General features: G+C 36.5%; 1 protein-coding gene across 6 annotated transcripts in view; it reads right to left on the bottom strand.

Moving 5' to 3' along the window:
* The window catches only part of ARAP2 (ArfGAP with RhoGAP domain, ankyrin repeat and PH domain 2), a 144,487-nt gene that overhangs the window by 74,984 nt on the left and 49,128 nt on the right, over positions 1 to 20,375 (bottom strand). For all 6 annotated transcript variants that reach the window (XR_014183881.1, XM_082050754.1, XM_082050753.1 and 3 more), the window contains 6 exons: positions 8,741 to 8,856; positions 7,386 to 7,585; positions 6,589 to 6,674; positions 5,726 to 5,908; positions 3,519 to 3,693; positions 1,860 to 1,994 (listed from right to left, as the gene is read on the bottom strand). Coding sequence is in view for 5 of the 6 variants with exons in the window: in XM_082050754.1 (XP_081906880.1) it covers positions 1,860 to 1,994; positions 3,519 to 3,693; positions 5,726 to 5,908; positions 6,589 to 6,674; positions 7,386 to 7,585; positions 8,741 to 8,856 (895 nt within the window). In the remaining variant the exon portion in view is untranslated. The remainder of the gene's footprint in view (positions 1 to 1,859; positions 1,995 to 3,518; positions 3,694 to 5,725; positions 5,909 to 6,588; positions 6,675 to 7,385; positions 7,586 to 8,740; positions 8,857 to 20,375) is intronic.

Here is a 20,375-nt window from a genome sequence, read left to right as displayed (position 1 = left end):
AAAACAGATTACATGTTCTATGTTTTAAATAGCAAAAAACCCCAGTTCTGTCATAATACTTCTTACACATGGCTGAGACCTACTAGAGCCCTCAGGCAAGAGCAGTTTCTAATTCCAAATTGCAGGGATTTTTGTTGTTGTTGAAAGGATGTTATTTTTACATCTTCCTCCCTTGTTCAATTTGTCATTTGTTTTATTGTACTGCAAATGGTCAGGGAAACCTATCTTGCCATATAACTATAGAGCATCCATCCCAGAACCATCAGGTCTGACCAATACATGTGTAACTCAACAGTAATGCAATAACAAAAACAACAACCAAAACAAAAAAAAAAAGCCTCCCCACACCTGCCCCTAAAACAACCCCAAAAAATAAACAGCGGAATATCTACCATCTGCAAGACACTATCAGAATTTCAGATGCCAAAACCTGAGTTGAGAGAAATCTGGTTTCTTTCCATTTATTGTGTGTTCCTCCAAGTAGTAAGTGGAATACTAAGCAATAGACTAAAAGCTTTCAAAACAGCTTCATTTCTGCCCACTAACAACTTGTGATGGAAGACAGTCAAAACTCTGTTGTTTCTTGTCTGAGGCTTTTCTTCGTAAGTATTTTTCAGGCATCCTTCTATGAGGGTCACTCTCACTGCACCTCCCCCCAAAATATTACAGATTCTGTGAAAATTTTTAGCTAAATCTTCAATCTATACAGGTATTTACAAACTACCGTTGTGCTAGAAGAGACGAGTCATATTGCCTTGTGTTTGCTCTCTGCTTCTCTTGGTGTTTTGGTTTTTTTTTTTAAACTTTTTTTTATGGACATAGGTATATGGAAATACCCACAGTACAGAAGACAAGGTCTGCATTTAGAGCAAGTAGTGCTGAGGCTTCAGAACACTTGTCAAGGCAGTCCTGTCCAGCAGCAGTCCTCTGCCACATCACTTGTCTTTGTTAACAACTGCATAATCAGTCATCAGCTCTGTTGATCACCCAATGCTTTGAAGACTTTGGACCCACACTAACATAAAGATACTTCAAAAAGCATAATTAAATAAGAGTTAACTTGCTTTAATCTCCACTAAAGATCTTAAAGGCATACACCATGAGAAAATGCACATAATCATACAAAAATATGAATATACTGACACAGGATACCGTGTCAAGGTTTTAGGAGAAACAACCATAAATCAGCCCAGATTTTAAAGATCCACATCATTCATTTGTTTAGATTGAAGAAAAATATAAGAACACAACTGGGGAGAAAAAGGAAAAAAAAAAAAAAAGCTAGGAAAATTATCTGATAGCATCTCTCTCAAAAAGTACAGAAGACCAATATATACTGAAGACCATATATATCTACTGCGATATACACACATTTTCATCCCACAAAACCCAATTTGTTGTAAAGTTGTTAGAAGTGCTCATTTCCACTTGGAATACTTTTAAAATTTGTGAGCTTGAGAAATATCCTAGGTGTTAGCCATTTGTACTCTTACTAAAATGTGACTAATACTTCTAAATTATTTCTGAAATCTTACAATTTTAGATGGAAACTACTTTTTGTCAGTTAGTAGCATCCATCTAAATATAATTAAAGAATTCTTTTTTATTTATCAGTAAGTGTTGTTAAAGGAATAATTTTTCAGTAGTTCATTTTTCTCCTCTGTCAACCACTGAACAAAAAGATCAAGACAATTACTATTTTTGTTATCTGAAAGAGGTCTATGAAATCAAAAGAGGATATGTTATATCAAAGACGTTTTATCTTTTAAAAAGTAATGCAAAAAGTTAAAAAGAACCAAATTCAACCAAACCATACATATTCATGTAATATTCAAATGCACAAAGTAAAAGTGAGATACCTTCTTTTAATTTCTTCTCTGTAAGAAGCTTAGCAGTATTAGAAGAAACTTTGTATAAGAATTCACAAAGAAAGGTGGAATGTGAAGAATCTTCAGAGAAGCCACTTTCAAAACAAGTATCATAGTTTGGGAAATCTATTGAAAGACAAAGGAGTAAGTAACATACAGAAATTCAGTTATATCAGTTACAACCATTTCTCCACAGGTCTTTCGAACTGTGCATCTACAGGTATGCAGTTGCTCTGTAATATTTTTACCACAACACAGATATACCTTATTCATTTATTTTGATAATTAGAGAAAAATTCTTACATACTGATAAAAAAAAAAAAAAAATCAGTTCACATTTGTTACAACATTGTCATTGTCCACTACTGTTTGCCAATGTAATCTAACATATGGTCTTTTGGTGTACTGAGCTTTTCTTTTCAACTCTTACGTAACATACTTCAACAGAAGGGAATTGTTTTTCTTGAGGGCTTATGGAGAAGTTTACCACCAACTCTGGCAGCAGACGGACAACTCAGAGAATCACTATCAGCCTTTCTCTTCAGAGAAACAAAAACACTAGCACCAGCATATGGTGATGCTGCCTTGGCTGGAAGGCTACAACTAGAAAAGACAGAGCCAAGATGAGCAAACTTCTCTCTATAGCCTTAGGACCACTTGAGAGCACCGCTAGCAAAAACCCAGAGCTGCACATTTGCAAAGTGACTGAGCTCAGCACCCTGCAATCCAGTGCCTTGTGACAGAGGAATGCTCAGGCAGAACTAAGGCACCATGTTTGCTCTGGAAAGCCCTAAATCATTCCTGTGTTTCCCACTAAAACTTGTACTGGTAAGCCTAAACAGTATTGCTTTGCAGAGTGGTATGAAACAAAGGGAAATTGGTCCAGGAGTGTGTCCACAATGCTGGCTGCAGTACAGCATAGCTAATCTTTTCCAATGTAAATCTGCATATCGACTTTCATTCCTAGACTGCTTCAGATCCTGTACAGCCCTTTTGAAAGGTAAGTTCAGGCGCATCCATACTCTACAATTTATTTATGTATTTGTTTTTAAGAATAGCTGTCTGTTTTCAAGAGCCTCATAAAGAGTCACACACTTCAACCAGAACTGTTGACTTTTAAGGCCAAAGTTTATCACGTGCTCTGAGCTTTAACTGAAGTTGTGATCTGGGATAGACCATATTACAGGTTCAAGAGGCGAGTTTTATACTGGGAGTAGAGTGTATGAAAAAACAGGTAAGTCTGTGTTCAATAGGGGTAGGTTATCACTTTATTTTTAAGAAAAAACAAAGCCCTAGACAAAAACTTCAGATACATGTTAACTGCATATACTAATTTTTTCTGTTAAAAGCCTGACAATATTGGCAGAACCAATAACATTTTTCTTCTGTGTTATAAATAAGGGTATGAGTTATCACTGACTACTTTATTATTTAAGTCCTAAACTTGACATCTGAGCAAAAAGAAAAAAAAAATAACTTGTACACAATTACATACACTGTCTACTGAAATACAGTTAATGCCACCACAACTACCCTTCCGCTATACCACTCTTGTTCAACTCAATGCCATTTTCTCTTCTGAATTCCTTCTTTACTTCCCTTTTGCTCAATATAAAATTAGAAAATCAAAACAAAGAAAATATATCCTACCTGAGAACTTATTATGGTACAGGAATTCCATTTGCAGTCTTTGTCCAGCCTTCTTGGCTAATAAGTATGGAGTACTGTAAACAGGGTCTCCAGTTGCACATATAGCATCAGCCCCACTAAACAGCAGCATCAGAGTTTCTAGCACATCTTGTTTAACTACGGCAGCACACAGGGCCTTATCATGGAGGGGGAAAATAAATCTGGTTAAATTAGAAAGCTATTGGCAACAAGTACATGTAGCATAGGTGCAAATCATTTCACCTCCAGTATAGTTACTCTGCATTTTCAAAGGTCATACACATACAGAAATAGCCAGAGTCATGCAGTATGGTCTGAATCTAGGAAAAAAGGAGCAACAACAGAAAAAGAAAACCCAAAAACATAAGCAACCCCAACCCTGCAAGTTGTTGCTGGCACAAGTTTCACTGGGGAAGGATAACATGAATTAATACAACTGGAGTGGAAACTTGTCATTTATTTACACAATAAATTCCCTCTCATTTTGCTTCACACACCGAACTTATAAAAAAAAAAAAACAAAAACAAAACTTATTATTTCAGACCTGCAAAGTTCAACCAAAGAGACAAGACTTGATCCTTGAACTCTGTCACTAGGAAATCAACTGAAATTCACAGGTAGTTTTTCAAAACTACAGCCAGTCAATAAGGCAACTGTTCTTTAGGGTATCGTCATACTTGGTCACCTTACCTGAGATTTAAAGATCTCACCACATTCTAAAACATCAGTCTCCTTTCATTTTTGCACACATGAAGACAAATATAACCTTTTTTTTTTTAATTAATTTGTTCTGAAATAATTAAGGCAAAAGTCACTAAAAACAAGAGGAGTACTACTATGAAACTCAGCTGCTCTAATAAACATATAAGCATCCAGTAGCACAACATGACAGGGCAGACAGTCCAGTAAAAGTTCTAGAATTACTTAACAATGGCCACCTCATTACACAGTAATTTAATGGTTTGACAGAGATTTGACCACTACATCTGATATTTTTCAGCAGTAGTTAAATGATTAATTGACAGACATCCCCTGCCCCCCCCCAAAAAAACACCACCACCAAAGACTTCAGAAAAACCAAGCCTGTAAAACACAGAACTATTTTTTCTAGTCCACAGTTATAATTCTTAAATAAAGTCTCTTGCACAACTGCTACCAATAAATAGAAAACAACCCAAATGTTTTATTTTGGAAAGACAGAATTTCCCCATGAAGCCTAAAAATGTTTCCCAATTCCAAGGAAATGCAGAAAACTAAATGGAAGTTATATAGTGAGATGGTTCAACACTTTGGCTAGAGGTGTTTTAATGACAACTTGTTTTAACTTCTTACGTGTATAACTAACACACAACTTAGAAAATGTACAGAAAAATAACACTTCAATTTTGACACAATAGCCACTGAACAAATGAGACCTCTCTAGTTCAAACCACAATATCTTATAAATGCTACAGCCTCCCCACAATATTTGCATACCCTTTGAGACAATGACTCATGTAACTGAATGCATTAGCTTTGTAATATATATATGCATTTAAACTCTTCTATATTCATAAACCATAAACAACCATGACTCTGAAATCAACAGATATTTGAAGTCAGTCAAATGGACATAAAAAATTACACAGAAATTTATAATTATAATTAGCATTTTCCACTTTATAACTGTAAAGAATTTGTGTCATTTGCGTAAAAGGAAACACTGAACACACATTTTTCATCTTTAATTTTAGCTTGTTTCATTTCCAATTATCTACAAGCTTCTATAGAAGCATGCACAAGCTACTTTCACCATTGATAACACTGAATCATCTAATGTACTGGAATGTCAGATGTCAGACATATAAGATATCAAAAACACATAAAGAAGGAATCCAAAGAAGATGGAATTTGCATACCCAGAGTGTGCATTTGAGGAAAAATAAAGATCCACATTCATTGATGGTTCCAGAAGACATATTACTGGCACCATATAGGTATCACAGCCTTCGGCAAGCAAGGTAACTGGAAAAACTGGGAACTAAGAAATCATGAAATGACTCCTGTAAAGGCTCCAAAACAACCCTTATTCTCCTCTGTGAAAATGTCACTCAGGATTCTGAATTTATTTCTCACCAGTCTAACATGACCAAATTGCACACTGATAAAGTACAAAGGTATGGTACAGGCTTACTTATTCTAGTATTACCTTATTCAACTGTTCCTTGGTTTTGTAGGAAAAAGGTGCTTTCCTGAATTTTCCCTCTTTGTATTTTTGTGTAATGAATGCTATCCTTTTTTCTGCAGGGGCATCCATATGTAGTTCTTCATCTGGAGGAAGATTTCCTGCCCAAAAACTGTTTGCCCTCTTATTTCCAATGACGATAAAAAGCTGGATGAGGTGAAAGAAAAAAAAATATGAAGGATATGAAGCTAACCTCTAAATAGTTTTCAGCTGCTCAAAGTCAAAAAAAAAAAGTTATTAAAGAAAATTGCCTGCAGAAGATGGAAGAAGCCCGTCTCAGTCACTGCCTATGGTCATCTAGAAATGAATAACGGTCTGTCACAATCATTGACCACCAATAGCAACTAAGCTTCACAAGACTAATCAGTTAAAATACTTCAATCTGTATTAGAAAATACCAGTAAAAGTTCAGAGAAGACTAGCATATATTTTAAGGAAAGCACTGATGATTCAATCCTCCCTGTCAGAACCACTTTTTCATACCCCAAGCAACTAAACTGCTGGTGAGAAGTTTCCTTTCTTTCCTCCTTCCCAATATTGCCCTTCATGATTGCACTCCAAAAGAATTTTATTTCTGTTTCCCCCCAAAATCTAGATGCTTGGAGAAATACTAAGAGAATTTGTACAGGTAGTTAACAAAACTAACGAGTATTTTGAATGGCACAAAGGTACATGATTCCTGGAAACATCAAGTTTACTTTAACAGCAGCATGTTATTTAGAAGATATATGTTCAGTTTTCTTGTGAGATAAACAATAAATAACTCTTATTCATACAGTAGTTTTCAGGATGTAACAAAGAGTCATTAATAGAATACTACAACGTACCTCAATAAGTTCATTGCTCCAAATGCTGGCATCCATTTTTAGACTCCGGACCTTTGAATCTCTTGGTCCTAAAGATCTGTGCTGTCCTGAAAATTCAAGAGTATTTTTACTTAACTAAAGGAATTAAACTGGGCTTTGACAGATTTGTTCTAACTGCTGTTCTTAAAAAAAAAGGTTGGGTTTGACAATTAAACGAAAAATGAAAGCACCAAAAAACTCCAAAATTAAAAAAGTGGATTGTATTTCACAGTAATGAATAAACAAAGTAAGGTGTCTAATGTAGAATACGTTTGGGAGGGTTTGTTTAGAACAAAACCCTAGAGTTACAAACTTTTCCTGAATCTACTGCTTAAACACATATTTAAATACAAAACATGATAAAACTGAATTTTTAGTAGTATCTGGAAAAGCTCTCCCTGTTGGCAGTAAAATATGTGCTGATCTAACAGAATTAGTACCCCAAATTTATACACTGAAAATTGTTATCCTTTGGCATCCAGCCTTGCAAAAGCCAGCCATCTCCCACGAAGTGTTAGTGTGTCTTGATTTCCACTAATTGCAAAGGGTTATTCATCTGAGTTAAACCAATCACCTTACAGACCCGTCAATTATGCATGGAAATACTTTAAAATAAGGATATAAGGTATAATTTTTAAAAAAGGTCATTTTTTGTCAAAACTTTCACAAGGATGGGACTAAGAAAAATGAAAAAAAAAAAAAGCCATTTCAAGGACATATACAGATATGCAAATATGACATTTTGTAGAAGCCACACAGGCTGTCATTAATTACTCTACCTGCACACTTCTTACAAATGACAACACAGAGATTGATGGATGCCCAGTCAGGATCGGGAGCTTTACAATCGGCACAGCTCCTGTTCGACTCATTGAACCAAATCTTCTCAGCTACTTCATAATCAGAGAGAGTTTCTGCTATTGATTGCTGCAGTGCTTCAATCCAGTCTTGTTTCTCTCTTTCCGACTCTGCTGTAAAGCTGAAACAATTGACTTTTCTTTGTTATTGATCTTCATTTTAAAGCCCAATTAGACATACCCTGTAATCTCTCCTATTTATTACGTTTACACCCAAAATCAGTCAAAAAATCCTCCTCTACACAGATATAAATACAAAGATGGTATGTATTATTTTGTGGTTTTAGTAAATGAAAACTCCCTCTGTTTTTGTGCTTAGATTTCAACAAAACCACTGCTAGCTAAATACCTTTTGTCGCATTCAAGGTACGTTCCTGCTAAATTTAAAACCTGAACTTTAACAAAAACATAGAATGAGCTACAGAAACACAGAGAGTTACTGAGAAGTAAAAATGAACTTGCAAACTACAACAGCAAAAACCTGCTTCTCATTTAAACTGATATTTTAAAAAAATATAATTAATAAGAAAACACCAACATGGTAATGGCTTAGAGAAAGTCAAAGGACTAGCTACCTACCAGCTAGCCACAGCTTCAAATCACTGATCAAGGCTACTTTACCTGCTCCTCTAGTTGACTGAGAATGAAAGGAAATTCTTTGCTAACAACTGGCAAGCCCAGGAGAACAAAGCAACTCCTCCTTCTCCTGTATTACTCAGATTTCACTTAACAAAAACTACAACACTTAAACAAAAGGCTTTTATTAGCATATACTTTTATTGTCTTGAAAATCATTACAAGTCATAGCATGAGCCAAATGAAACTTTCTATTGATTTCAATGGAGAATGTCTACAAGGCAAGGGACATAAGTGGTTCTTTTCTAATAAAATGCCTAATGTTAAATGGATGCACTACTGCAGGTTATTATATCATTATATTATTATTTAAGATGGAGTTAAGTTGTTAAAGTGACTTTTTTTTTCTTCCCTTCTGCCCTTGCACAGAATGAACAAAGAAGGCTACATAAAAATACAAATCTGTGGGCATAGGATGTCTAGTCAGGGAGATAATAGATGAAGCACACAGCTAAACAAAGGTGAAAAAAAAAAATCCTTTTTTTTCTTCTTTTTTTTTTTTCCTTTTAAATGCTGAGAATTCTTATTAAAAGCATTACCTTTTTATCCAAGCTAGATATGTCACTGTAGCATGAAGCACATATTTTTTTTAGCTCATTAGTTATTTGCATATCTTGTAACGTAAATATTAAAGTCCTCACCTAAAGCTTTTATAAGGAGTAATTATTTCAAAAGATTGCTTTGCAGTCCGATCCACTTGTTTTACATTTGCCACATTCATAGGGATTAAAGTGATACCGAATCCTGTTTTAAAATCCTAGGGAAAAAGACAATAAAAGTTCAGGGTTTCACCATTCAAGAATCAAACATATATAGAACAATTAAATCAGCATGGTCCAAACATCCACGGTCAGTAATACACATTTTGGCCACAACATGCAAGTTCCTTCTAATTCATTAAAGTATAAATAAACTTATACTAAATTTCATCCAAACACTATGCTTCTAATTGCTAGAATGACCTTACTTGATTGTTAATAGGAGAAAAATGCACACTGTAACTATGAATAAAGGGGAAAAAAAAGGTTAAATAACAGACTGCATTAAAATGTGGATCCAAAATAATGGAAGTATCTAGCTTAAATCACGCTTTAGTGACTAAATAATGTTTATATATCTAAATCCTTCTTATTGACACCAGTGTCACCTGTTTTAAGCAGACTTACAACAAAATAAAATATTTTATGTATAAAATTATTTCTTAAACATTGCATTTCTCATGCTTCTGATGTATTACATGAACTAAACATGTCAAACGTGTCTCTGAAAAAAAAAATCCTATACAGGAGCTATGATAGACAACAGGTTATCTGTGACTCATATATTAGAAAGGCATTTTTGCCTTCTCTTAAACAAGAAAAATGATTTCTTTTCCCCTGCATGGAACAGTGTACTTAAATAAAAATCAATCTTACATCAATACAGTTGGGAAATAAATGTTCAATGACCTTTTGTGAGGCTCTCTCAAATACATGTTTTTTGGAAACACTGATAGGCACATATGTTATTTCTGATCTGTTCGGAACACCATCAGTATCTCCTCCTTAAACTGATTTAGATGTTCATCTAACTGTAGTCACTTCCACAGTTTTATTTCTGGAAATATTAGCATACTTCTTGGAAACAGTAACTGTATCAGAAATAAACTAAACAACTTATTAGACATCACCCAAGCAAAAAGCCAAATCCACACATTTTACCATCTGCAAGATGTTCACTAAGTTACCTCCATAAGTAAGTAAGTTCCTAAGTTACATCCATAGAAAGTATGGATGGATAAAAAAATACAAGCGCTGAAGGGGAAAAGCTTCAGAGTCACTTGCCCGTACAGAGAGGATTGTTTTTTCTAGTAAATACATATTTAAACCTGCATCACTGGCAAGTTTATCTTCATAAGACTGTCAAATTTTGCGAGCATTAAAGCTTACGTGGAGAAGATACTTCATAAAACTCTTTTCACCTCATTCCCCTGTTACAGGCATGAGCAAATAAAAATACTATAGTGTACATTTTAATATGATACTTTTTAAATGCTTTAATTTCCACTAACGAAACAAAGTCTGGGATAAGTCAGCTAATGTTTCCTTGCCACACTTCTTATTCAGAATTTTGTTTTAACTTTGGTTACATTTGACACTAATGGTGCAGAAGCCAGGTGTGGATTTCAGCACAAACCTTTAAAAAGTAACAACTTTCCAACAAGTACCCTGGCTTATCCAGTCTTCATAGAATATATTTTTTTAATATTTCCACTTTCCTTATACCCTCATATCCCGTAACATAGGCAGTTTTATTCTCTACTCTCATCTTCAGCATCCCCCCATTTTCCTATAAATCAATGGTTTTCATACTGACACATCTGCCTTAGAAGAGAGCAGAGAGCTCTGTGAAGCCTACACAGTCCCTAATTCATCCTCAAAGATCAGTTCTATGGGAAAGGAGTGGGCAGAATAATCTCTTTTTGAGTATGAACTTGACAGCATGCTCTATAGCCACGAAGCATTCTAAAGTCAGACATCAGCAGTGAGAAAAACAGAAGCATGAAATACAGGGTGAAAAAAATTTGGGGATAGAAAAATACTAAATTTTTGTTTCTCTTAGCAGCAGTGTCTTAAACAAGCAAAATAAAAAAGAAATAAAAACAAACAACAAAAACTCCCCCTAACTTTCTAGAATTACATGGTTTGTGCTTCTGAGATGCAACTCAGATACAGGTTTTGTTTGTTGGTTTCAACTATTTCAAATAATTGTCCTTAAGAAGTCTTGATTTTTAAAGGACAGGTAACAAGACTATACTTGTACCTGCACAACATTGCAATGTATTCTCTGTTTATTAAATAACAACTGAACAACTGCCAAAAGCCACGACTAATAGGAGTTCAATATCCTCTTAGGTCCAGATTAGAGTTTACTGAAGGTAAAAAATGAGTCATGAAGACAACTGCAATAATAACTACCATACTGAGCCAGATCAAAAGTTCAACTAGTACACTAGTTTTCCCCTAAGCAATTGCTACTGGCAACTGTCATAAAAAGAATGTAAGAAAGTGTACATTCTTATCCTCCCAAATAAGCTTCCAGCTCGGAACATCTCTGAATAAACAGTTGCACCAAAGCAATCATACTTACTAGCCACTGACAGCCACATTCTCAAGGAATTTAAACAAATTAATGTTTTGAGGCCTACGCAACATCCTACTTGAAAAATTTCCTAAATACTACTTGTGCAAAAAAGTAGTGCCTTTTGTGCAGGTATGTTGGGTCTTTTTTTTCCCCAATAACTGAGCATTTCATCACATGATACTAGAGAAAAGAAACCGTAACTAAACTTTATTAATCTACCTATACTACCCATACCGTTTCTTCTTGAAAAATCTCTATCCAGTATTCCCTTCAGTCTCTTTTTATGCCTTCAAGCAGCTGCACCCACTTCCCTTGAAGTAAAAAGGGAGCAGGCCACGTGGAAGGGCCCTGCGGGCAGAAGACCGCACACAATTATGTTTGTGAAGACAGACACCAAACCTTGTACTGAACTTAACAATGCAGAACTAAGAAAGCCCTCTAGAAATGAAATGCATTAATTTGAAAGTCTTCACCTTTAGCTGGAGCACCAATCCTCCAAAATTTGCACACGTACCTAGCACATAAACAATCCCACTGAAGAGAAAATAACTATTATGTTTTAAAATCAGCAAATTCATGAGAAATTACAGTACTGAATTTTAGGGTCAGGAATGTCAGAAAAGTTAAGAAATTAGAAGTGAATATACTTTCCAGAACTGAAGGTGGTGGCAAATTAACCGATTCCATTGGTACATTAGAATGAAGTTACTTCCGTAGTAGTCCAAACAAACTCTTTACAGTAACAGTACAACACTTGGCATAAACCAGGCTTTGTGAGCAACAGGTACACTGGAATCTAATTTTTGAGGTTCAGAATTATATGCTTTCAGGAGTGCCATCCTGTTCTCTCCTTCAGAAACAGAAGTGGGAATTGGTACAGGGAAGAAAGAAATGCTCCACTTTGAAAGATAAATTCATTCACTTTGAGTGCACAAGAGGACAATAGGGCCATTCAAGCACTACACAAAATGTACTGACAGCAAGACCAAGTGGTATCTTTTCAGAATAAGAATTGTCTTTCTTCTACAGACTGAAAGCTCATTGTTTCAGATAGGTTAAATTGTGTTAGACTTTCCGACCAGTGAAGAAAAGCTTAAGAAGATTCAAAAATACACAGAGAAAGCTAAGGTTTTGTTGTTTTGTTTGTTTTTTTCTAAATATAGCTATGTCTTAAATGTCTATATATACACAATCTTCATGAATTTGAAGAAAGCTTGAAAAATGGGTTGACAATTAGAGCTTTTTTTAGAAAGCCGAATTCTTTACAGATATAATAATAGATCAGAAGTATTCACCAAACAGCACAGTTAATTGAAGGCTAAAAATACTAATAGGGGAAAGCAGTTAACTATGAGACAAGTACTGGCTTTCTGGTAAGCTGTTTTTCCATCTTGAAGGAGGAATGATTATAATGTGTGAGTTCTGCTGTTGTTACCATCCCTGTCAGAAAGAGACACAACCTATGAAAACCTGTCATCTGTATATTAACTGTGAAATGATAACTTGATTTTTTAAACATACCTTTAACATGTATTTATGAAGTGCATATCCATGTACAAAATTGCTTATTCTGTTATGTATTATCTTTTCATAGGCAAAAGCTACCCTGAGACCGACTATACTAACATTTTTTCAATTCTATTCCGGATGAAATTCAAGGAGCTTCAAAATTAGTCTCACACCTTTTCTAATATATCACCACTGGTTTACAGACATGGAAATAAACACCCAAGATAAGGAAAACTTAAGTACATGAATGAATAAAATCGTGCAGCTATATCTAAACAAGTCTAATCTTCAGAGTTGCTAAACATGTAACTTTTGGTTTGTTGTCTTAAAAAGATAGGCCTAGGCATCTTTCTCTATGGAATTCTTAAATAACTCTGTAACCAGAGGTTGAATCTTGTGGTTCTCAATTAATGAACAGGCCTTCTCTACAAAACTACTGTTTGCCTCCCTGAACAGTAGAAAACTTTTATTTTATTTTATTTTTACCCTACCACTCACTTTTGCACCAGTAACACTTGGACTGATATTCTTGTTGGTTTAACCAAACCAAAATTCATCTGAACACAGGAGTTCTAAAGCTGCTGCTTGCGTTTCTCAACTTCCACTGTTTTAGCCATTCCATTCATGCCTTGATATGTGCTGTTATGAATCTAATATTATTCCCACAGCATATAAAGTTGATAAAAAAAAAAACAAGCAAAAACCCCACAAACCCAAAACCCAACCAACCAAAAACAATAACAACAACAGCAACAACAACAACAACAACAAAAGAAAACCCCACAAACTTGCCTCAGGAAAATATCTTGGGAAACACCCCCCTCCACCAAAAAAAAAAAAAAAAAACCACACAACAAACACATTTACAAGTTTACCCTTTGAAATATACCCTACGTTTTATTTTAAAGGTTACTAACTCTACTATTTTCACATTAGAAATATTAGTCCATATTTTTAGCTCAGTGTTTTGCTGGAGTACTAAGGGGATAACAGCAAGGAAAATTGCTCCCATAATTTCAAGATAATATATTTGTACATACACACATGTACACACATATGTAAATATCTATTTGTAGCATATTTTGAAGTACAAAAAGTACAGAGGTACATAACTCTGAAGTACAGAAATAGTACTGGTTTATGCTGGGAGAATAGCACTTTTGGGAATTGCTACAACTGAGTATTCTCACTGCACATCAGTTTCCTTTCTGTGAATTAAGAGGTCATGGTCCGTTTGCTTTTTTTGTCTTCAGCTGTCAGATCTTGAGGTCATGCAATATTCAAGGATGCATGTGCACACACTTACATAATAAGGCTCCAGTAATGGTAAGAGGCATCAGATAACACAAGAAAAATATACTACATACATATGTGTGTTTATATATGCACATGCTTTTTTTTTTTTTTAGTATCTATCAATCTTACTATCACACCACTAATTTACAAATAGCCCATTGTCCTGGTTTTGTTAAAAACAAGTTTCTCTTTCAGTGAATTTTGCCTGTCAGCTAAAGCCTTCATATTAACTGCATTTTCCTGGAGAACCAGACCCATGTTTTGGCAAACCTAGCAATGGAATGCAAACTTATTGATAAGCATGGATGGACATCTCGCGAGAGGTGCGACGAGAAACAAGTGACTAAGAAACTGACCAACTGTGTATAACATTCCATTCACGTGAATACTTCATATAAAAGTGGGAGATCATGAGGATCTTGTCCCTTTTGCCTTTTCCCTTCTGCTTATGGCCGACATTAGGACAGGATCTTGCTGGTCATCCCTGAGAACTGAGGCCTAGTGAGAGACTGAATCCAGCTCCAGTTGGCTGCAGAGTCTAATCCAGGACTTTGGGTGCTGGCTCTGCAGTTGCTGAGACTTTCAAGATTGGTTTTGTATATTTTGTATTATTTTCTCTATTCTTATTAGTAGCATTAGTAAAACATCTTTAATTTTTCCAACTCTCTTCTCTCTGTTCTTCTTTCCCTCCCGATCGCCTGTCCTGAGTGGGAAGGGGGGAGAGGGAGGGGCAAAATGGGGGAAGTAGGGGGGAGAGGAGGTTAACAATACATCTGCCAGGGTTTTATTGTCACCCCGCAATCTTAACCCTCGACACCCATCCATATTTCTAGCATTACCCTTGTCCTACTGCCATACATAGAAAGTTCTTGACCTTTAATCACAATATTTCTGATCAGAGTTCTAAAATATGACCTTATGTGTTTCCTGGAGTTTACCTCTGCTATTTGCAATAGCTCTTTAGGTTTGCTTGGGGGAAGTTACCATGAAATTTGTGACAATTAGATTAAGACTTATTTCTGAAAGACCTGAAAATTCCCTGAGCAATTTATCATGATGTAGACTTTTCCTTCATTCTAACCCCATGGCATTTGACTCCCTTCAAACAATCAAATTATTCCAGTGAGATTAAAAGCCAGTAACTAGAATCCTTCAGATAAAACAACCATAGTTTCTCTCCTCCTTAATTGGAGGTATATATTTCAGCCTTTCCAGCTAGCAAGGAAGGCTAATTTCTGCAACAGAAAGGTGGGAAAAATTTGTTTCCGTGTTAATGAAAAATTATGACATTTATGTATGAGAGTTTGAGAAACAGTGAGTAGTAACGCAGAAATTGCTTTGATGATATTAATTCTTCTCTGCAAGTTTATATTGATTTCCTCTTCTTTTAAACTGTACTTCAACTTAGCCTTCCCAGTTACCTTTCATCAGGCTTTTCAAATCTTTAGAGACTTACATCCCTGATTGCAGACTAAAATCTTTTGATATAGATTTTAGCTGATAGTTACATATCATGGCCTGAAAAAATAAAACCCACCACAGTAAAGACATATGCATTCTCTCTTACAGTCTTCCTAATGCAGTCTCAAAATGCAACCACAGTGAAGGACACAGTATATAATTATACAGACAAAAACATGATGTTTAAAGAACATGAAATCAAGCCCTGATGAGCAAGGAGATGCTAGAATTCAAGTCATCTGTGCACATTAACGCTGTAGCTTCCTGCTCATCTATTACATACGAGGCAGTCACATCATCAGTTTTAGGTTTTTTAGTTAGCTAAGCAAAATTCCTGTGTCACATAATAAAACCACTTGAAAATGATTCTAAGATATTACTGCAAAACATTTTCTAATGGCAACCCAACATGCATAATTTTGGAGGTTAAAAAGAAGGAAGAAAGCAAAAGGTCTGAAAGACCACTTAGATTAGCTCTAGTCAGTGCCTTGCAGTAAGCTTGCTTGCAGTGGAGTGTACTGGTTGTGCTACTGGAGCACAACCCACTCCATATTACTGCATTATAAAGAAATCTAGTACAAACACTTTGAGATGGCTCTATCATGAAAGCAAATACATAAGAAGCAGGGACAACTAAGAGATTTGTTTCAAAAATGCATGCCTAAGCCACACCCTAAGGTAATTCCAATCTTAGAATTTATTTTTCATATAAGTTACAAATCTCTCTATTCACTTAAAAAAGTAATTTATATTCCTGACTTCATCAGCTATATGTGTGCATTTTGTAGTATCATACGACTGCCCAAGAAAGTTCATTAATATTCAAAGATTGCCTCTCCAAGCTCAGGAGTGATGCATCCCAGTAAAGAGAAACACAGGCAAAACCACCAGAAGGCCTGCACTGATCAACAAGGAGCTCCTGGACAAATTCAAACACAAAAAGGAAGCCTACAGAAAGTGGAAGCAAGAACAAGTAGCCTGGGAGGAATACAGAGAACTTCTGTGAGCAGCCAGGGATCAGGTTAGGAAAGCTGAAGCCCTGATGGAATTAAATCTGGCCACAGACATCAAGGGCAACAAAAAAGCTTCTATAGGTATATTGGTGATAAATGAAAGACTAGGGAAAAATATGGACCTTCTCCAGAAGGAAACAGCAGACTTGGTTACCCGAGATATGGAGAAGGCTGCTATTCAACAGCTCTTGTGCCTCAGTCTTCACTGGCAAGTGCTCTAGCCACACCACACAAGTAGCAGAAAGCAAAGGCAGGGCCTGGGAGAATGAAGAACTGCCCACTGTAGGAGAGGATCAGGTTCGAGACCAGCCAAGGAACCCAAAGGTGCCTAAGTCTACAGGACCTGATGAGATGCATCTGAGCATCCTGAGGGAACAGGTGGATGAAGTTACTAAGCCACGATTGATCATATTTGAGAAGTTGTGGCAGTCTGGTGAAGTTCCCACTGACTGGAAAAGGGGAAACATAACCCCCATTTTTAAAAAGGAAAAAAAAGTAGAACCAGAGAACTACAGGCCAGTCAATCTTACCTCTGTGCCTGGCAAGATCATGGGGCAGATCCTCCTGGAAACTATGTTAAGGCACATGGTAACTAAGAAGGTGATTGGTGATGGCCAACATGGCTTCACTAAGAGCAAATTTTGCCTGACAAATTTGGTGGCTTTCTATAACAGGGTTACAGTGTTGGTGGATAAGAGAAGAGCGACTGATGTCATCTACCTGGATTTGTGCAAAACATCTGACACTGTCCCCAGACGACATCCTTGTCTCTAACTTGGAGAGATATGGATTGGACAGATGGACCACTAAGTGGATAAAGAATTGGCTGGACGGTCACACTCAAAGAGTTGCAGTCAATGTCTCAATGTCCAAGTGGAGATCAGTGACGTGTGGCATTCCACAGGGGTCAGTATTGGGACTGGTGTTGTCCAAAGGAGGGCCATAAAGATGATCAGAGTGCTGGAGCACCTTGCCTACAAGACATGCTGAGAGAATTGGGGTTCTTCAGTCTGTAGAAGAGAAGGCCCTGGGGAGACCTTAGAGCAACCTTCCGGTACCTAAAGTGGGTCACACAAGAAAGCTGGAGAGGGACTTTTTACAACAGTATGTAGTGACAACAGGTAATGGCTTTAAACTGAAAGAGGGAAGATTTAGATTAGCTATAGGGGGGAAAGTCTTCACCACGAGGGTGATGAGGCACTGGAACAGGCTGCCCAGAGAAGCTGTGAATGTCCCATCCCTGGAAGTGTTCAAGGCCAGGCTGGACAGGGCTTTGAGCAACCTAATCTAGTGGAAGGTATCCCTGCCCACAGCAAGAGAGCTGGAACTAGATGGTTTTCAAAGTTCCTTCCAACCCAAACCATTCTATGATTCTTTGAATTTTAAATCAGTTGATTATGCACCTTCAGGCCCATGCCTTGCTTGTTGTATGGGATGGATCTAGGACACATGAAGATTAAAAAGCTCCCTTCCTGTATAGGCTGCAAAATAAAAAAAAAAAAAGGAAGATCACATAATTAAAGTGACTGAATACTATCCTGGAGAGTTAGCTCTTATTTAGCTCTTATCTTTGACTTTGCCTATTCCTGCTCAGTGTAAATCAAAAGCCTTGGTATATACAGTGATTTCACAGTATATTTTCATTTCCTAGTACCTGACCTTATGCTCTAGGGTTTGATTTGCAGAACTGCTGAGCAACTGGAACGTCAACTGAGACCTATGAAAGCAATATTTTGAGCAGATATGGTATGACAGAAAAGTATTCTCTTCTAAGCCCCCATAAAAGACAGAGAAAACAAAGAATGCAAAATATATGGATATTTGAATCATTCATTTTGTTTCTCGGAACCGTGTGGTCATATGGTCATTTTCCTTTACCTAACAGGAACTGATGAAGAATGAATTAATCATTGTTCCTCAAATAGCCAAACACACCAATTACTGATAATTTCCTCACAGAACATTACATTACTGGTGAATGATTCTTTCTGTAGGGCATTTTTCAACAGTGTGCAATAAAAAGGCACAGGTTACTCCATGAAAAGAAATTTAAATTATCAAATAATTACTAAGTAAACAATGCACTGAATTAAGCAGCAATCCTGTGGAAGAAAATATATTATTATAGTACAATAATAAATTGTATTTGTAAATTGTAAATGGATGAAATTAAGTTTTTAGAAATAAGCCCAGTTTTCCCATGTTTAGAGTGCGTGCACAAATCTATAATCATGGTAATGTTATTTCACACAGACATTCTCTGGATTTTCACAGGTTTTTAGCTAACTTCTCCCTCAAAATGAAGTTTACATAATCACAGGAGCGTTTGTCTCCCTGCCTAATGCCAAGTAAATTTTTAGTCTAGACAGATGCTTGGCTTCAGACAAATTCAACGTAATTGCAGCCACTGAATACCTCAGTTCTTAGTAAGATTTAAGGAACGTAAGGCAGAGCAGAGGACACAGACTCTGAGGTTTCCCCACTCCCCTCCCCTCCAGTCCCAGAAGGAAAGGCTTTAGCATATGATACAATCTAGAAAGAGACATTCAAAGACAAGAGCTACAAACAAGTACATACCTACATTAAGTAAAAGCTTCAATATCTTAGTCCTCAAAATCAAAGCAAAAAGATGACAACAGAGAGGAAAAGGTATAATGCCAAATATTCATAAGGTTCTCACTTGTGCAGAAACATGCTGAAAGTAGAGTAAAAAAACAAAACAAAACCCAAACATGCTGCAACCAAGTACTGCCATTAGATATAATTTGTATGCATGCCATTTAGTGATGGTTCAATAACCTTTACGTTATTTCTGAAACAATTTGTGTGAGCTGTTGCATCAACATAAGGAACAGAATTCCACATACATGTTAACACAAAGCAATTTAAAGCTATTACTTGAAAGCAGAGTTCGTGACTTGAAGGGACCACCATCATTTGCATTGCTGCTTTAGAAAAAAAATAATGAAAGGACTGAATTCTTCAACTATTCTACAATTCAGAGTTCAGCTGAGGTACAGAAAGTGTGATTCAGACCACACTTCATTCTGTGCGCACATGCTTTCTTTTTCTTGTCACTCAACATTCTAGGAAAGCCACAGTCTCACATCTGAGGCACAAAACAGAACTGAGCATCAAAAGCAAGCTGGTAACACTGCACACAACACCTGCCTTGCTATCTTCTCAAATACCCTGACAGATAGCAAGCAAGAGAGACAAAACTGCTCTCTGTTGCCAACCCCATGCCCCAGTGTGACAGCCAAGTGCAGACAAAGCTCCAATTTGAACAATTACAGTAACTCCCTTCCAGCAGGGCTGCTCTGCAGCATGGAGCTCATTCCAGAATCAGCATCTTGTTAGCTAGAGAGGCTGAAGCAACTGCAGCCTGCCTAGGCTGTGATCTTTGCTTTTGCTGCTTCATGAAACATCATGACAAAGATGGTGCAGTTAAATAAACACAACTAAAATTCAAAGCCTGTCATGTGCAAATACAGCACATATTCAATGCTTTTACCTTTATTTTAATTCCAACAGCCATTTATAACACTGCCTTGTATTAAAAGAGACAATCATCTTCCTTAAGACACACAACTCATAACACATGGAAATTCATTCCATTTCAGAGTTCATTTCTTGCTACTCACTTCACACATTTTTCAGCCCAAATGGATGCCAGTTTAACATGCGAAAAATCTTGAAATTCCTCAGTTTTCCTCACTTCTGTTGGTTGAACCCTTCCACCTGCCTATGCCATATTTTCCCCCTTAGCAGGAACAGTTTTTGCTATAGCCAATATCTCAAACTCACAGTTTCCCAAACACTTCCCCTGTACTGAGGACTCAGAACACCTCTTGTTGAGACAAGGCCATTCTTA

The sequence above is a fragment of the Streptopelia decaocto genome, assembly GCF_964273445.1.
Source record: "Streptopelia decaocto genome assembly, chromosome: 4".
NCBI lineage: Eukaryota > Metazoa > Chordata > Aves > Columbiformes > Columbidae > Streptopelia > Streptopelia decaocto.
This window is presented reverse-complemented; position numbering and strand designations above follow the sequence as displayed.